At 40.6% G+C, this 19,030-nt stretch overlaps 1 protein-coding gene across 25 annotated transcripts in view; it reads left to right on the forward strand.

Annotated features, from left to right (window-relative positions):
- The window catches only part of LOC123613402 (uncharacterized), an 80,632-nt gene extending 62,199 nt beyond the window's left edge, over nucleotides 1-18,433 (forward strand). For 20 of the 25 annotated variants that reach the window (XR_012504491.1, XR_012504494.1, XR_012504503.1 and 17 more), the window contains one exon: nucleotides 18,201-18,433. Coding sequence is in view for 1 of the 25 variants with exons in the window: in XM_045508113.2 (XP_045364069.2) it covers nucleotides 15,018-17,230; nucleotides 18,201-18,213 (2,226 nt within the window). In the remaining 24 variants the exon portion in view is untranslated. Of the gene's footprint in view, nucleotides 1-4,382; nucleotides 4,946-5,027; nucleotides 5,130-14,512; nucleotides 17,231-18,200 lie in introns of those variants that run through there. The other 5 variants (XR_012504486.1, XR_012504482.1, XR_012504484.1 and 2 more) reach the window with 3 other exon arrangements.
- Nucleotides 18,434-19,030: the final 597 nt, after the last annotated feature.

Genomic DNA, 19,030 nt, shown 5'->3' on the forward strand with positions numbered 1-19,030 from the left:
AGAATACTCTGAAATGTTCCAATGTATAACTGAGATCCAGAAGGCCACGGGCATGTGTAAAACTGTGTGCATGCTCAGAAAATACCTGAGAAGACCTAGTTCTCACCTCTAGCTGACAACGAAGCTCTGCACAAGCAGAAACTGAAAGGTTAGGCAGAGTTGCAAACTGCCTACCTGAGCATTGAAAGCATCCCAAAACATACACAACAAAGCACCTTCATTAAGGCTGGAAGATTTATAGGTTCAAAGTATTTGACAAAATATCTTTCCAAACATTAACTGATTATAAAGCTGTTAGAGAAAAGAATTCAGTGGCCACAGATGACAAAATATCCAGGCTTTAATAAATTATTTTGGCAAAGTGACTCTATAATCAAACAAAAACAAGAATAGGAACAAACAACAACAATCTGGGGAAGAAGGCATAATCTGCTTTCTGAAGTTGCCACAATGTATAATTTTAAAAGTCTAACTTAAGGAAAAAACAATCAAAACAACAAAACTATAAAGCATGCAAAGAACCAAGAAATTATGGCTCATGAAAGTAGGGAAAAACAATCAATATAAACCAATAGCATCCAAGTAAGATGCGCTCATAGAAAGACAGAGCTAGGCATCATATAATCAAACTATCAAAGCCCAAGACAAAGGGAAAATCTTGAAAGCAACAAGAGAAAAGCAACTCATCACATGTAAGAGAGACTTACTTCTCATCAACAACCAGGAACACCCAGAGGCAGTGTGACGATGTATTCCATGTATTGAAAGAAAAAGACTGTCAGTGAAGAATTCTATATATAGAAAAACTATCCTTCAAAATTAAAGAAGAATTAAGACTTTCATGGATAAACAAAAACTTAGAAATTCTGTCACTAACAGATCTGTCCCACAAACAATATTAAAGGGAAGCTTTCCGGCTGAAATGAAAACATGTTAAAGAGTAACCCTAATTTACATAAAGAGATAAAAGGCACCAACAAATGTAACTAGACAGGTAAATATAAAGACAGGGCATATGAAGATTTTTGTTTGTTTCTCTTTTCTTTTCTCATATGATTCAAGGGACACATAGAAAAAATAATAATGAAATTATGAAACTGCATTGATGAACTTATAATGTGTAAAGATATAATTTGTATAATAATGGCCTTAAGAAAGAAGGAGAAAATGCTATAGTTACAGAGCTTTTGTTTACTCTTGAAATTAAGTTGGTATTACTCCATCTTAGAATGTTTTAAGCTAAAATGTTATGATCCCTAAGGCAACCACTAAGAAAGTAAATAAAAAATATAGTAAAATTGACTATAAATCAATTAAATTATATAATAAAAATACTTGTTTACCAAAAAAGGAATAATAAATGGACAAAAGACATAAAACATAAGGAAAAGAAATAGCCAAATGGTAAAAATAAGTCCTACCTTATCATTAGTTACATTTAATATAAATGGACTAAATCTTCCAATGAAAAGTTAAATATTTATAGAGTATATTTAAAAAGCCATAATTAAATGATGTGCTGTACACAAAGGATGCCCTTTAGATTCAAAATAGGTTAAAAGTAAAAGGACTGAAAAATTTATAATCATTAGTAATGATTAAAAGGCCAATTCATAGAAAAGATATAACGATTATAAATACAAGTGCACCTAACAAGAGAGTACCCTAAATACATGAAATAAAAACTGACACAGTTTAAGGGAGAAATACACAATTCAACAATGATAGTTGGAGATTTCAACAACCCACTTTCACAAATGAATAGAACAGCTAGGCAGAAGATCATCTGGAAACTAGAAGACCTGAACAACCCTATAATCCAGTGAGATCTAACAGATACCTATAGGACACTCTACTCAACAGCAGAATATACATTCTTCTCCAATGGACATGGAATATTCTCCAGTATAGACCTTATATTAGGCCATAAAATAAGCCTTCATAAACTTGAAAGTTTTTCATTCATACAAACTATGGGTTCTAAACAGTAGAATGCTAATGCACATGTTAAGAAAATAAGGTTGAAGAGAGTGTAAGTATTCATTTACATCCCTTTGTAGAGAAAGGGTGTGAAATGATATCAAGTTGTATGATAAAGGCAAATTATAGAATGGCCTATATTGAACAATCTCATTCTTGGGGGGGGGGGGAACACAGCAAAACTGATTTTAAAAATCATGACAACATTTGTATATGTCCTCTCTATTTGTCTCTATTAAGTTTGGTGGCACTTTCTGGGTACTCAGAAAGACTGCACACATACACTGTGGCTGAATTTGACTGATGATGATTTCAGTGCCACACTGAAATGCATACTCACGTTTTGGTTTTGACACATCTCTAACGTGTCTGTGTGTGTGTTACGTGTGTTGTGCATGTATATCTATATATACACATCTGTGTGTATATACATATATATGTGTGTTTAACTTCATCTCTTTATATATATGTGTGTGTGTGTATGTGTGTGTTTACATGTATTTATATCCACATGTTTGTATTTATTTATATGCATGACTCTGTGTGTGTGGAGAGAAAGATTGAGAGATCAGAGAATGGTATTTTATTTTTATTTTAGTTTGTAACCAACAGCCATTACTTCAGGTGGTATGTTTCTAATAACTGTTTTACTGTATTTTTCTGCTGATTCCAATTCTTGCATCATCTTGGCATTTGCCTCTGTTGTTTGAGTTTTCCCTTGGGACTTTTTGACATTTTCCTGGTTCTTCATATTTTATCAATTAATTTTAAGTATATCCTGGACATTTTAATATTACATTGTTAGACATTGTATCTGGCTTAAATACTATGGAGAACTTATTTTGTTTTTTGTTTAGTTTAGTTTTGTTTTGTTTTAGGTTCAGGCCACAAATTCTTATCCTAGTTTTGTTGGCTGTAGTTGCAGTCTCAGTTCACATTTCAAAGCCTCTGCAGTGCTATTTGTATCTGGCCCATATATGTGCCACTCAGTGAAGAATATGGGATCTGGACAGTGGTTTACTTGTTCGATCAGTTCCTAAATCATTGAATATTGTTTTTAGCTTTGGATCCAAGCATGTGCAATTTGTTCATGAGCCCAGAACTTTATACACAATTTTATATGGTTAGGTTGGGCTCTGGTTAAATAGTTTATCCTGAGGGCAAACATTGTTAAGAAGAACAGAGTGCTCTGGCATATTTCAAAATGATTCCTTTTCCCCTCTCCTGCTGGAAGGATGAAAAGTTTTTACTATGACGTATCTACCGTGAGAATCTGGTTAGGCTTCTGGAGGTAAAAATCACAAAAAAGTGGGGAATCCCTATGACTGGGTCCCCCTGGAGTTTTTAACTCTCAGACTTGTTCACACTGAGCCTCCAGCAATTCATCAATTAGAGTTCAGATTTTCCTGGTTCCTGTGGAGGTTTCCTTTTTTTTAACCACTTTTAAAACTTGAAGTATAGTTAATTTACAATGTTGAATAGTTTCAGGTGTACGGCAAAGTGATTCAGTTATACCTGTGTGTGTGTGTATTCTTTTTCAGATTCTTTTCCATTATAGGTTATTATAAGATATTGAATATAGTTCCCTGTGCTATATAGTAGGTCCTGGCTGTCTATCTGTTTTATATATAGTAGTGTGTATATGTTAATCTCAAACTCCTAATTTATCCCTCCCCTTCCTGCTTTCCCCTTTGGTAACCGTAAGATTGTTTTGTGTGTCTATAAGACTGTTTCTGTTTTGCACATAAGTTCAGTTGTATCATTTTTTTAGATTCCACATATAAGTGATATTGTATAACATTTGTCTTTCTCTGACTTACTTCACTTAGTATGATCATCTCTACATCCATCCATGTTGCTGCAAATGGCATTGTTTTTTCTTTTTCATGGCTGAGTAGTATTTTATTATATAAATATACCACGACTTCTTTATCTAGTCATCTATTGGTGGACATTTAGGTTGCTTCCATGTCTTGGTCATTGTAAATAGTGCTGCTATGGACATTGCAGTGCATGTATCTTTTCGAATTCGTTTTCTCCATATATATACTCAGGAGTGGGATTGCTGGGTCATATGGTAACTATTTTTAGCTTTTTAATGAACCACCATACTGTTTTCCATAGTGGCTGCACCAAACTTCATTCCCACCAGCAGTGTAGGAGGGTTCCCTTTTCTCCACACCCTCTCCAGCATTTATCATTTGGGGACATTTGAATGATGGTCATTCTGACTGGTGTGAGGTGATACCTCATTGTAGTTTTGATTTGCATTTCTCTAATAATTAGCAATTCTGAGCATCTTTTCACGTGCCTGTTGGCCATCTGTGGAGGTTTCCAATCTTGCATTTTTGCTTTGGTAAGTTGTGATTCTCTATATTCACCTCTGTCTCCCCAATTTTCAGGCAGTGGTTTGGCCTGTGACCTCGCTTCTCTATGAATCTAAGAAGAGTTGTTGATTTTTCAGCTTGTTCAGCTTTTTCCTGGTTGTTAGGATGGAGTGGCACTTCTAATCTCCTTATATGTGGAACTGGAACTGGAAAGTCACCACTGATTGACTTTTAAAAACATTAACGAATCTTGCATTCTTGGGATAATCTTTACTTTGTCATAATGTACTGTCTTTTTATGTATCACTGATCTGATTTTTGTGACTATATTCAAGAACATTCAACTGCAATTTTCAGGTTTTAAACAAATGCCTTTTTCAAATTTTGATAAACTTCATAAAACAACTTAGTTAGTAATCCCTCCTCCTTAATTTTCTGAAAATATCTGAAGAAAGGAGGTTCTTTTTGAGCACGTGAAATAATTCACCTGTGCAATGTGTGGAACTGGAGTTTTTTTTTGAGGTCTGTGAAGAGTTTTTCAAAATGTTTAACAAATATGAAGCTATTTAGGCTTTTTATTTCAGCTCTTCTCAGCTGCCCGTAACATGGGCTTTCGGGTTATTTCCATTTTTTTTAAATTTTTGTATGATGCTATTAGGAACATTCATATGCAAATCTTTTGTGGCCAAATGTTTTTATTTTTCTTGGACATATATCTAGGATTGGATTTGCTGTGTCTTACGTTAGATCTGTGTGCACCATTTTGAGGAACTACAAAAGTGTTCTGCAAAGCACCACACCAGTGTACATTCTAAATGCCAGGTATGAACGTTTCAATTATTCCATGTCTTCACCAGTACTTCTTATCATCCATCTTTTTTTTTCAGTCACCAGTGTGTCTGAAGTGATATCTCATTGTAGTTGTGATTTATATTACCTAAATGATTAACAATTTTGAGCATCTTTTCATGTGCTCATAGACTACTTTTATGTTTTCTTTGGAAAAATGTCTATTCAAATTATTTGCCCATTTTAATTTGGATTGTCTTTTTATTGTTTATTTGTAAGAGTTATTTATATATTCGTGATAATGGTACCTTATCAGATATATGATTTGCAAATATTTTCTCCAATTCTGTGGGTTGCCTTTTGAAGAATTAAATATTACACCTTAAGTATGATGTTAACTGTGGGTTTTTCAAAGCTGCCCTTCATTAGGTTAAAGGAGATACCTTGTAATCTTTATTTGTTGAGAGTTTTTATCATGGAAGGGTGTTGAATTATGTTAAAGGTTTTGTAAACATCTCTTAAGGTGATCATGAGGTTTTGTCTGTTATGCTATTAATATGAGGCATTGTGCTGTGTTTTACATGTTAAAGCAACGTTATAGTTCTGAGATAAAACTCCTTTGGTCATGGTGTACAATCTTTGTGTACGTTGCTGTGGTCAGGCATTATCTTGGTCTCCTTCAGGGAGAGTCCAAAACAGGTTCTGATAGTCAATAAACTCATACAGTATGGAAGACTCTCTTCTATTGTTATACAAAATCATGCATGAAGTGAATACTTTTTGAGAATGAGAAGAAAATTCATAATGAAAAAAGACAACTACCACAAACAAAAATTACAAAATACACATATTACATGAGTCCATTTATATGAAATATCCAGATTAGGCAAATCTGTACTGGCAGAAAGGAGATGAGCAGCTGCTAGGGTTTGGGGATAGGAGGGAATGGGGCATGACTGCTTATTGGGTATAGGGTTTCTTTCTGAGGTGATGAAAATGTTCTGACGCTAGAGGTGAGGATTGCACAACATCGTGAATATACTAAAAGCATTGATTTGTACATTTTAAAGTGATTAAAGCCATAAATTTTATGTTATTTTATTTTCACTTTAGTTTAAAAAAGGAGAAAAGAAAAAGAAACATGTAACTCAGTCTTAAGGGAGAAGAGACTTCTTTGGAAAAATATCTAAGTCGGGTCATAAAGAATGATTAGGGCTTAGAAGGGCAGTGGGAGCCAGAGTGGTGGATAAGATCTAGTTAGGGGAATGAAAATGGACAAAAGTCCGTTGGAAAAAAGAGAACATGGCATATTTGAAGGATTAAAAGATGAGCCATGCAGCTGCAGCAGTAAGCATGGAATGTGTTCATTTTGTGATTCATCGCAGACATCAATTTGCACTTAAACTCTGTGCCAAGCCCTATACCAAGTAGGACCTTGTAAATATTAGCTCGTTAAATTTGTACAGCAATCTGATGAGGTTGATACTATTCTTCACCTCATTTACTGATGGGGAATTTGAGAATTATTATATGAGATAGGATTTGAGATATTAAGTCCTGAGCCCAAGATGTCACACCTTGTAAGTGAACTGGGACTTTTACCCAGGCTGTCTGGTTTGAGAGTTTACACTCAACTGCTACGCCTGCCCCAAAGCACCAGGTCCTGCCTCTGCAGGGTAGCTCATACCTTGAGTTTAAAGACATGGGGGACTGGAAATTGCTTTTGTGTCGAGTTTATGTTAACAGTTTGCCTAAAGTTAAACTGAAATAATCTTTACATATACACTCACACACACCCACACATCCCTCCAAATACATCTCTGAGTGATAGAAGTTTTTTGCCTCTACATAGTTTTTACAAATATTTTACACATCTCCCAATTCTTACAAAACTTTAAGGCTATTTTTGAGATTCTTCAGTAGAAAAACTGCCTCACCTGAGAGAGATGTTCCATCTGGGACTCAGGCAAAGGTTTTGAGTGTGCCTGAGGCTGGGATATTATCCAAATACATGGGGAAGGAAGCTTTTTACTTAACTCTGAGTTTCCCAGGTATGTGAGAAAGAAGTCATTATGTGTAGGAGTTTTTCTACCCCAAAATTAATTAAATCTGTAAATTTAATTAAAACCCACAGATTCCCTATTTATTGTATAAACACAAGTACAACTCCTAACAAAGGTCTGGATTTTTGTTCTTGCATTTTTGGAAGTGGGTGTTGCTGATGTTGTAGTCATTTCTGTGTTTATTTTGTCTCAAAAGTCATACTGTTTGAACTCTTTGTCAGGATATATGTGCTATAGGAAGAAGTAGATTCTAGGTAAAAGTTGTCTAAATATCTGAGCTCAAAATACTATACTCTGCTCTATGTTGCTAAGATTCTACCAACTCCATTTCATCTTTCCAACTGGCTCCCTCGTAAAGTCTGTCTGTAGAGATTTCCTGAGACAAGAAGCCTGGAGGAAGGAGAATCCACTATGTCTTGTCTCTGTTCCTGTTCCTCTCACTTTCACCCCAATAAAGGCAATAATAATCTTTTTAATGAATTTTAAGAAGAATTTTTTTATATGTCATATATATATTCTTTATCCTTTCATTTGTCCATGAACACTTAGGTCGTCACTATTCCTTGGCTATTGCAAATAATGCAGCAATGAGCATAAGAGAGCAGAGCAGAAATCATTTCCTCTGGATATATTCCCAGGACTGGAATTGCTGGATCATATGGTAGCTCTATTTTTAATATCTTAAGGGACTTCCATATTGTTTTCAATAATGATGGTACCAATTAGCATTCCCACCAACAGTGCAAAAGGGTTCCCCCATTTTACCACACTCTCACCAACACTTGCTACCTCTTGTCTTTTTGATAATAGCCATACTAACAGGTCTGACGTCTTAATCATGATTTTGATTGGCATTTCCCAGATGATAAGTGATGCTGAACAACTTTTCAAAGACCTGTTGGCCAGTTGTATGTTTTCTTTGGAAAAAAATGTACATTTAGATTACGTACTCTCTTATTAACTGAGTTAATTTTTTTGCTCTAGATTTGATTGAGTTCCTTAAATATTTTGGATATTAACCCCTTAACAGGTATATAATAATTTGCAAATATATTCTTCCACTCTGTACATACGTGGCCTTTTCATTTGTTGATGGTTTCTTCTGCTGTGCAGAAGCCTTTTAGTTTGATGTAGTCCACTTGTTTATTTTTGCTTTTGTGATCTTTGTTTTGGTGTCAATTCAAAAAAAAATCATTGCCAAGACCTATCTCAAAGAGCTTACCTCTATATTTTCTTCTACAAGTTTTACAGCTTCAGGCCTTATGTTTAAATCTTGACTCCATTTTGAGTTAATTTTGAGGAATAGTGTAAGATAAGGGTCCAATATCATACTTTTGCATGTGGATATCTAGTTCTCCAGCACCATTTACTGAAGAGACTATCCTTTCCCCATTGTGTGGGGCTCCCCATTGTGTGGGACTCCCCATTTGGAGCTCTTGTCAAATAGTTGAGCATATATGTGTGAGTTTATTTCTGGGCTCTCCATTTTGTTCCATCAATCTGTATGTCTGTTTTTATGCCAGTACCACACTGTTTTGATTACTATTGCTTTGGATTATAATGTAATATAAACTGCCAGAGATAAAGCACAGGATTTGGGTTGCTTGAAAAATAAACTACATCAACTGCCTTCAATAAGCTCAATGATAAAAGAATTAGGGAACATTAGAAAGGTGTGTCACAAAATAGAGACTATCACAAAGAGATATAAATTATAAATAGGGACAAAATAACAGCATATCAACATACATAAAATGAGAGTTGCAGAGGAGAGGAAGGAGAGAAAACAGAATAAAATATTTGAACAAATGATAACTCAAAACTTCCCAAATTAGAGAAAATACATGAATCTATACATCTAATAAGTTCAACAAACTCCAAGCAAGATAAACTCAGAGGGCACATCATGATCAAATTATCAAAATTGAAAGACAAAGAGTGAATCTTGAAAGCAGCAGTAGAAATGACTCCTCACATACAAGTAATCCTCAATAAGAATTTGTTCCAATTGCACTACAGAAACCACAGAGGGCAGGTGGCATTAGAATGACATAGTAAAAGTGCAGGACAAATGAACAAAAATACTCTGTCTACCAAGAAATCTATATATGGGAAAATGAAGGGGAGAGAAAGACATTTCAAGATAAGCAAAAATTGAGAGAGTACCTAACAAAGCACTGAAAGGAGTCGACACTGAAATGAAAGAACACGGAACATCTATTGAAGCCCCTGAAGAAATAAACCACAAAGGCGAAGTTAACTACACAGAGAAATGCAAAAGCCAATATTACTGCATTTTTGGTTTGTAGCTCCTCTTTTTGTTCTCATATATGATTCAAAATACAAATTATAAAGCATTAACAAGAAATCTCTGTTAATGGACATCAAATACACAAATACATCATTTGTCACAATAACCACAAAAAGGGAGGTGGCAAAGCTGGGAAGAAGAAGAAGAAGAAGAGTTTTTGAATACTACTGAAACTACCTTGGTATCAATACAAACTTGATTATTATAAACTTAAGATATTAATTATAATCCCTGGGTTATCACCAAAAAACAAAAACAGCAACAAAAACAGAAAGCCCCCAAACAAACAAACAAACAAAAAAACCCTTAAAAATGTAAAGGAAAAAGGAATGATAAAGGAATCACTGATGAACACTAGAAAAATTCATTTAATCACAGAAAAAGGCAGCAATTGAGGAGTTAAGAACAAAAAAAGGGTGACATAGGAAAAACAAATGGCAAAATGGCAGAAAATCTCTCTTTCTCAGCAATTACTATAATACCAATGAATAAGACTGTCCAAGGAAAAGGCAGAGATTGGCAAAGGGGATTAACAAAAACATCCCCCAATTATGTTATCTGCAAGAGATTCACCTTAGATCCAAAGACACATAGGGTGAAAAAAAGAGGATGGAAAATAATATTCTATGCAAATGATACCAAAGCGAGAGCTGGGGTGGCTACACTGATATCAGATGAAATAGACTTTAAGATAACAATGGTTACATAGTCAAACAAGAGCCTTGTATATTAATAAAGGGAGTCAGTATATTAAAAAGATGCAATAATAATGTATCTATATGTCCGAAAATATATGAAACAAAAACTGACAGAATCGAATGGATAAGTACACAGTTTCTAAATAATCCTTAGAGACTTCACTACTCCATTTCCAACGAAAGATAGATACATAAACAGAAGAACAATAATGAAATTTAAAAGTCAAAGGACAACAAATAACGTAGTACACACAAGCAAACAAACTTACATGTGTTAGGAAAGCAGCACGATGGAGACAGGCAAGGTTGTTAAACTTGCTTGAAACAGGTACTTTTTTTGAAGTTGATTTACAATATTCTGTTCCTATCAGATCCCTTCCATCTATTTTATATATAGCAGAGTGTATCTATTAATCCCATATTCCTAACTAATCCATCAACCTGACATTTCCCTAAGCAACCATAAGTTAGATTTCTACGTCTGTGAGTCTGTTCCTGTTTTATAAATAAGTTCATTTCTATTATTTTTTACATCCCACATAAAAGTGACATGATATAATATTTGTCTTTTTCTGTCTGACTTCACTTACAATAATTGCTAGGTATATCCACATTGCTGCAATAGCAATATTTCATTCTTTTTTATGACTGAGTAGTATTCCTATTTATTTATTTATTTATTTATGACATCTTCTTTATCCACTAATATGTCGATGGACATGTAGGGTGTTTCCATGTCTTGGCTATTGTGAACAGTGCTGCTATGAACATTGAGGGGGGAGCTGTGCATTTTTTAGTGAGAGTTTTGGACTTCTCTGGATGTATGCCCAAAAGTAGGATTGCTGGATCATAGAATAACTCTTATTTTTAGTTTTTTAACGACCCTCTGTACTGTTTTCCATACTGGCTGCACCAACTTACATTCCCTCCAACACTGTGTGAGGGTTCCCTTTTCTCCCCACCCTCTCCAGCATTTATTATTTGCAGACTTTTTGATAGTGAACACTCTGACAGGTGTGAGGTGAAACCTCATTGTAGTGTTGATTTGCATTTCTCTAATAATTAGTGATGTTGAGCATCTTTTCATGTGCCTGTTGGCCCTCTATATGTTTTCTTTGGAAAAATGTCTATTTAGGTCTTCTGCCCATTTCTTAATTGAGTTGTCTGGTTTTTTTTTTTTTTGATATTGAGCTCGAGAATGTCATTCTAAGTGCCAGAAAGAGAAAGAAAAATACTATATGTGATCGCTCATGTGGAATCTAAAAAAAAAAAAAAACAATTGAACATAAATACAAAAGAAACAGACTCACAGACATAGAATACAAACTTGCGGTTGCCAAGGGGGCGGGGGGTGGAAGGGACAGACTGGGAATTCAAAATTTGTAGATACTCACAGGCATATGCAGAATAGATAAACAAGATTATATGGTATAGCACAGGGAAATATATACAAGATCGTATGGTAGCTCACAGCAAAAAAAAAAAAAATGTGACAATGATTATATGTATGTTCATGTATAACTGAAAAACTGTGATCTACACTGGAATTTGACACAACATTGTAAAATGACTATAACAACAAAAATGTTAAAAACGAGGTGTATGAACTGATTGTATATTTTGGAAATTAATCTCGTGTCGGTTGCATTATGTGCAAATGTCTTCTGCCAGTCCGTAGGTTGTCTTTTCATTTTGTTGGTTTCCTTTGCTGTGCAAAAGCTTACGAATTTGATCAGGTCTCACTTGGAACAGGCACTCTTGAGAGACAATCGGGGAGCTATTATTCATGATCCTTCCTCTGTGGTGGGGCCTCAAGCTACGCCTTTCCACAACCCTTTAGAAGGTCAACCTGGGCCTGTCCCGGGGGCTCCTTTCTGCAAGACTGCCCCACGACCTACCCCCTACCTCCCCCTTCTGACCCACCTGCAGTTCTCTTTATCTCCCATCCACCCCACTGGTGAAGGAGGGATCCCCTACCCTAATGGTGTGAGATGGCCAAGCACACGACACTGGCACCGGACAGATGTGATTGACAGCTCTTTTAGTCACACATTCACACCCGGGGTGAGGACAGGGCATGCCATGCAGCGCGGCAGGGGAGTTGTGTTCAGGAGTAGAGTGAACTGACTGGGGTGATGGGAAAGAGACTGCAGAGTAGCAAGAGAGTGGGGCGCTCCCTGGTTCCCACAAGAGGGCATGATCACCTTATTTGAAAAATTCCACTGGCTGGCAGGCAAGGAAAACCCGTTGGGCAGAGGAGCAGGTGGGGTGCAGCTAGTCTGGCTGATCGGAGAGAACCCAGCTGGGTGGGGTACTTGTCCCAAAAGAAGGAGACGTTCAGGTGAGAGCAGGGGAAATCACAGTTAGGCCAGTGGGGTATTCTGAGGCTCAAAGGCATCACAGCAGCATTGGAAATTTGAGCTCTTAATGTACACATAGGAATCCTATGTAAAGAGATCTACAGATGAAAAACAATCCCTTTCAATGCACCAGTGACCTTGTTTGCAGAATGAAAAGGCTGGCCCTAGAATTCATACGGAATTACAGGAGACCGGGAATAGCGAAGACCATCTTGAAAAAGAAAGAGAAAGCTGGAGGATTCCACTTCCCCGTGTCAAAACTTACCACAGCAACAGTAATCGAGACAGTGTGCTACTGAAATAACACGAGACATACAGATCAGTGGAATAAACTGGGAGTCCAGAAATAAACCCATATATCTATGTTCGGTTGATTTTCAGCAAGGATGTCAGATCATTAAGTGGGGAGAAAGCGGAGCCACTTCCAAAAAAAAAAAAAAAGATACTAGGACAGCAGGCTATCAAAATGAGTAAAGTTGGACACCTACAATCACTCCATATACAAAAATGAACTCTAAATGAGCAAAGATCGAGCTGTAAGAGCTACACCCATAATACTCTTAGAAAAAATGTATTCGTTTGCTGGGGCCGCCATCACAAAATACCACAGACTGGGTGGCTTAAACAACCCAAATTTAGTTTCTCACGGTTCTGGAGACGAGAAGTCCAAGAACAAGATGTCAGCAAGTTTGGTTTCTTCTCAGGGCTCTCTTCTTGGCTTGCAGCTGGCCGCCTTCTCCCTGCATCCTTACATGATCTTTCCTCTAGTGTATGTGCAGCTCTGCTGTGTTTTCCTGTGTCCAAACGTACTTCCCTTTTTAGGACACCAGTCAGATTGGCTAGGGTCCAACCATATGACCTCCGTTGACCTTAATTACCTCTTTAAAGGTCCTGTCAACAAACACAGTCACATCCTGAGATGATGCAGATTAGGTATTCAACATATGAATACGGGAGTACAGGATTCAGTCCTTCAGAAGGGGTAAATATTCATGACCTTTGCTTTGGCAATGGATTCTTAGATATGATGATAAAAGCATAAGTAAACATAGAAAAGGATAAATTGGATTTCATCAGAAATAAAAACGTTTTTGCATCGAAGGACATTAACATGACAGCAAAAACACAACGTACAGAATGGAATGAAACTCTTGTGGCCGGCATATATCTAATTAGGGTCTAGGATCCAGAACACATAAAGAACACTTACAACTCAACAAGTAGCCAAGGAATCTGGTTTAAAAAATGGGTATGAATAGGATATGAATACAGATTTCTCCAACAAGATACACAGGTGTGCAATAAGGGTATGAAAATCAGCTTGACATCCTTAGTCAGTAGGGAAATGCGACCAAAGCCACCATGTGATGCCAAAGCACGCTCATAAGGATGGGTAAAACAGAAATATTTTTTAGGTGAAAAATAAAACATATTTACCAGGATGTGGAGACATTGGAACACTTATACATTACTGGTGGGACTCTAAAATGATGGAGTCACTGTGGGAAAATACCTGGCAGTTCCTCGAAAAGTTAAGTGTAGAATTACTACTCACTGCGTCTGAGTACAGCAAAACGTCTTGGACTGTTGACTGAGAAATCATTCTAGGAAGCGTGTCCTTTTAATGTCTGTCATGCTGTATTAGTCTGCTCGGGCTGCCACAACAAAATGCCATAGACTGGGCAGCGTAGACAAAACATTTATTTCCTGCAGTTCTGGAGGCTGGGCAATGCAAGGTCCGGGAGCCAGCACGGTCGAGTTCTTGGTGAGGGCCCTCATCTTGGCTTGAAGAGAGCCGACTTCTCCCTGTGCCTTCACATGGGGGTGGTGCAGGGCAGATCAAGATCTGTGGTCTCTTCCTATAAGGGCACTAATCCCAGTGTGTGGACCCCAGCCTCATGACCTCACTAAGTCTTCATTACCTGCCAAACACCCTGTCTCCAAATACCATCACATTTGGGGCGGGGGGGAGTAGGGAGTGGGGTGGGGGTAAGGGTTTAACGTTTGAATTTCTAGGGGGAGGGGGAACGGTACACAACTCGGTCCATAGCAGGTGCTTAGCTTAGCCCAGTTCTTTAAAAGAAGCCTCTCTCTCTCTGTCTCTCTCTCCCCCTCCCTCTCCATCTCCCTCTCTCTCTCTTCGTTTTATAGAGTCATGAAGTGAATGGGGGAGCACTGATGAAACACCTTTCAGCTCCTGTTTGTAATGTGTCTTCAGCTCTTCATTCTCACTACATCCGTTTCAACTTTGTATGTTCTTTTCTCAGTAGCTTTAACAACATTAAGACCTCCACGTTCTCTTTCTGTCTCCTGTGCGAGGTTTTTACCATTGCTGATACTTGATCTATCCACGTCTTTTTCCCCCTGTAAATAATTGTGTCTCCACTGGCGTGAGCCATCCCAAGGTGGAAACTGGGGAACAAATCCAGGTTTGTATACCCCAGTGCGCCACCCCATAGGGACACTGCAGTTTTGCTTGCAATGGTGGAATGAAACGGAAGGGACTTGGGTGGGCTTCAAGAGCCACCCAGGACTCGAAGGCCCCCAGGGAAGCTGAAGGCCTTGATCACTCATTGGGCCACGGGCATGTCAGTCTTCGCCTGTTGGCCAATGAGCTTAGAGCTGGTGCTGGAGGAAGTGGCTCTTTGTTGACGCTTCCAAGCTCCGCCTCCCACTGCCAGTCAGCCAGACGCTTTCCCGCCTTGGGGACTGCCGCCACCACCGGCGCGGGCGCAGTCTCCCCGGGCCGCTTCTCGGGCTGCCCTGGGGGCTTTCCTGTCCCGGGGCCCCCACAGGCGCCTTCGCAGACTCTTGTTCCCTGCGCAGCCGGCTTCTCTGCCGCCCCCGCCACCTCCAGGCGGGCCCGCTGCCAACAGCCTCCCCGCAACGGCGGTCAGCCCGGCGGCCGCCATCTTCGCCGTAGTCGTCGCTGCAGCCGGGTCGGTGTCGGCCGCGTCCCTCCTGCCATGTCTGCCACAGAGGAGCGCGGCCGGATCCCAGGTGGCCGGGACACAGCTGGTGGCTGGGCGGGCGGCGACAACAGACTCCTTGGGGTCGGTGTGTCACCTTTGGAAGGGATGGATGGAGTCCAGGGCGTCTTCAGAGCCCTTCCGGAGGATGAGGGTTGGCAGGAGGAGGTCGCCGAGGCCGCAGTGGAAGAGAACTGGGCTGTAGAGCTGGGAGAGGAGGAGGAAGACTTGGAGGAGACCGAGGAGGAGGAGGAGGAGGGGGAAGGGGAAGAGTTTGAATTCGAGTTCGAGGGCCAGGAGGAGGAGGAGTACCAGTCAGAAGAGGGGGACGAAGACGAGGAAGAGGACGAGGAGGAGGAAGAGGGGGAGACAGAAGAGGAGGAGGAGAACGGGCAGGAGGGCACAGAAGTCGTCTCGGGTGCCCGTGAGGCCCCCACCGTGCGGTTTGGGTCCCTGTTCCGCAATCTGGTCCATTCCGTTCTACCCCGCGTCCCTTCCAGCGACCGTGACCTGGTCCGGCCCCACGCAGGCCGCGTGGTGGCCCGGCGCCGCTCCTGGCAGCCCTTGGACCTTGCAGAGGGCCCCGCGCCTCCTCAGGAGGTGGAAGCCCGGGGAGAGGGACCTGTGCCCCAGGAGCGGGAGGACCTGGGAGAGGAAGCTGAGGTGTGGGGGGGCGAGGCCCTGGCTGATGCCTCCCAGTCCTGGGAGGCTGGAGCCTGTGGCCCCGAGGGCAGGGCCCAGGCTGGCGAGTGGCGGCCGAGTCCTCAGGCCCTCGCAGCCCCTGTTGGGGCGTCTGGCCCAAAGGCAGGCGGTGCTCAGCGCTTGCCTCTAGCAGTTACGCAGCGGGTCAAAGCTCTCAAAAACCTCCAGGCACGACATGCGCAAGTAGAAGCCCAATTCTATAAAGACCTTTTTGATCTCGAGAAAAAGTACGCTGCCTTCTACGAACCTCTGTTTGATAGGAGAGCTGCCATCATCAATGCAATTCATGAGCCCTCAGAAGGGGAATGTCAGTGGGCAGTAGGTGTGGCGGAAGGGGCTTGGGAAGAAATGGATGCGGAGCCTGAAGGAAAGGGGCAAATAAATGGCATACCTCACTTTTGGCTGACAGCTTTTAAAAATGTCAAGATGCTTGGTAGGATGATCCGGGGAAACGACGAACTTGCACTGGAGCACTTGACAGATGTGAAAATAAAGTTTTCTGGGGTCGAGGAACCAATGAGCTTCACCGTAGAATTTATCTTTGAGTCAAACGAATACTTTTTCAACAAAGTTCTGACGAAAACGTACCGAATGCGCTCAGACCCAGATGATTCTGATCCCTTCTTCTCCAGAGGGCCAGAGATAATCAGCAGCACAGGCTGTGAGATCTACTGGAAAGAGGGGAAAGACCTCACCATGAAAACTCTCGAGCTGCAGAAATGTGAGGGCCGTGGAAGTGTGGTACCAGCCACGGGCAAGGTGCCCAGTCGTTCCTTCTTCACCTACTTCTACCCTCCTGATTCTCCTGAGGGTAGGGTATTGGATATCGCCACTGATTATAAATTGGGCTATTTTTTCCGTGAAGTTCTGGTCCCAAAGTCCGTATTATTCTTCACGAAAGAAGCGACTGAATATCAGTGTGAAGACTCTGATGAAGAGGTCCAAGAAGCTGAAGGGCCAAGAACCGAAGAACCAGGGCGAGGACCTGAAAAGGATGTGGACCCAGCAGAGGGCAGCCCGGGAGAAGCCAGGTATCTGTGTGCAGCTCTGAGTATCACCCAGCCATTCCTGACATAGGCCTATTGTGTTATGTTTTTAACTTTTCTCCACAAAGCAAATAGTAGTAAAGGAAATTTGGCTAAAGCCCAGTTTCAGGACAGCTTAACGTTCGTAAGGCGTGTATGCTAGATAATGTAGAATGGAGTGTGTTCTGAAATGTGCTTCGCTCCCAGCTGCAGGCCCTCCGAGCGGTAGCTGTAAGACTTCTGCAGGTGGGAAACTTATCAGACCTGGTAGCCGAGAGCACTGTTTGTCTGGAACACAGTTGCCAGAGCAGGCGGCTAAAGTGACTGGAACGTGCACTAGCTGGGCCTTCATCAGTGGGCTACAGCAGTACGGCCTCTTGTGCTAACTGGGAGAAAATGCCTGTGAGAATGTGACTACTGACAAAGATGTAGCAAGTGAACACTTTCAAGTGGGAGCCCACTGACTGATTGATACCTAACTGTTCAGTTGTAAAGGTTTATATTTCATGGGACAGTCAGTCAAAAGAGAAGAACGTTAGCCTCGGTAAGACTGTTGTTCACCACTGAATTGGTGATTAAGTCAGCTTGTATCTTACCTGTCCTCTCCTTCTCTTTCTTCCTTTGCTTTTCCCTGTCCTTCTCCTCTTCCTTTTTGCAGGCATGGAAACAGAGGGTCTGGGAGTGACTGATGGATAGAGCACAGGCTAGTAAGGTGGAAAGACTGACTTATTATTTAATAAGTCTCTCAAGAAAACAACAGCAACAAAGCAGGCATTTCTGGTGGGAGAGGAGGTTGGTGTGAGGAGTGCACGATGGAAGACATGTCCAAACGTCTGCGTCGCAAGGGGGAAATGTGTTGATCTCTCTTGATGGTACAACAGGCGTGTGTAGGATTGACTGTTTTCTTAGATTTAGAAAGTCAGTGTTGCATGTTATTGGCTTGCAATTGCTAATTGTCTCTTATTTCATCCCACAGTTCTCAGGCATAGAAAGACACGATGGAGGAAGAAACAACGGAATTGTTCTTTACGGATTTGAGATTTTCTGCTTCTCAGTAGCCAGTGGGAATTCTATCAACACTGGTTTTGTTCCAGATTTCCTCATGCAAAAAGTGTTACCCACCTTCATCTGACTTTTCTCTTAAATTTTTCAGATATGTTTGACAGCATTTGCCCATGTTAAAAATAAAAGTTTGCCAGAAATGGATAAGCTGCAGAGTTCTTAGATATATAACACTGATGCAGGTCTATCCTTGTATCTTTTCTTTTTGCTTTGTGCCACCTTACTGTCACTGAAACCATGTCTTAAGTTCTTTTATTGCCGCCGCAAGTTAATTAAAATGCCAGTGTATGAACAGTTAACGTAAAGGGAGAGGTGGAGGTCTAGCCCCTACTTCCTTCTATTGAAAGAAACCGACGGATGACCAAGCTTATCCGGAGACCAGATGGTGCCGCTGGGCTGCTGTGGACCAGCGGCATCAGCGTCACCTGGGAGCTTGTGAGGAATGCAGATTCTCAGGCCCCACTCCAGAGTTACTGAATCAGACATTCTGAAGGTGGGCCGGCAATCAGAGTTTTACATGTCCTTCAGGTGACTCGAGAAGCACGCTAAAGTTTGAGCATCACTGGTTTAGAGCAGTGATGGGTGTGGGGGCCGGGGAGGACTGTGAGGGACTGAGCTTCTCCTGTGGTAAGGCCAGCACTGACCCAGCCATTTGACACTATTTTCGGTAAACTGGACGGGACAGCAAAGGCTGGAGTGGGGATGAGACTAGAGTTCTCTCAAGGGTCTGAGACACAGAAAGAC

Source organism: Camelus bactrianus, chromosome X (genome assembly GCF_048773025.1).
Source record: "Camelus bactrianus isolate YW-2024 breed Bactrian camel chromosome X, ASM4877302v1, whole genome shotgun sequence".
NCBI lineage: Eukaryota > Metazoa > Chordata > Mammalia > Artiodactyla > Camelidae > Camelus > Camelus bactrianus.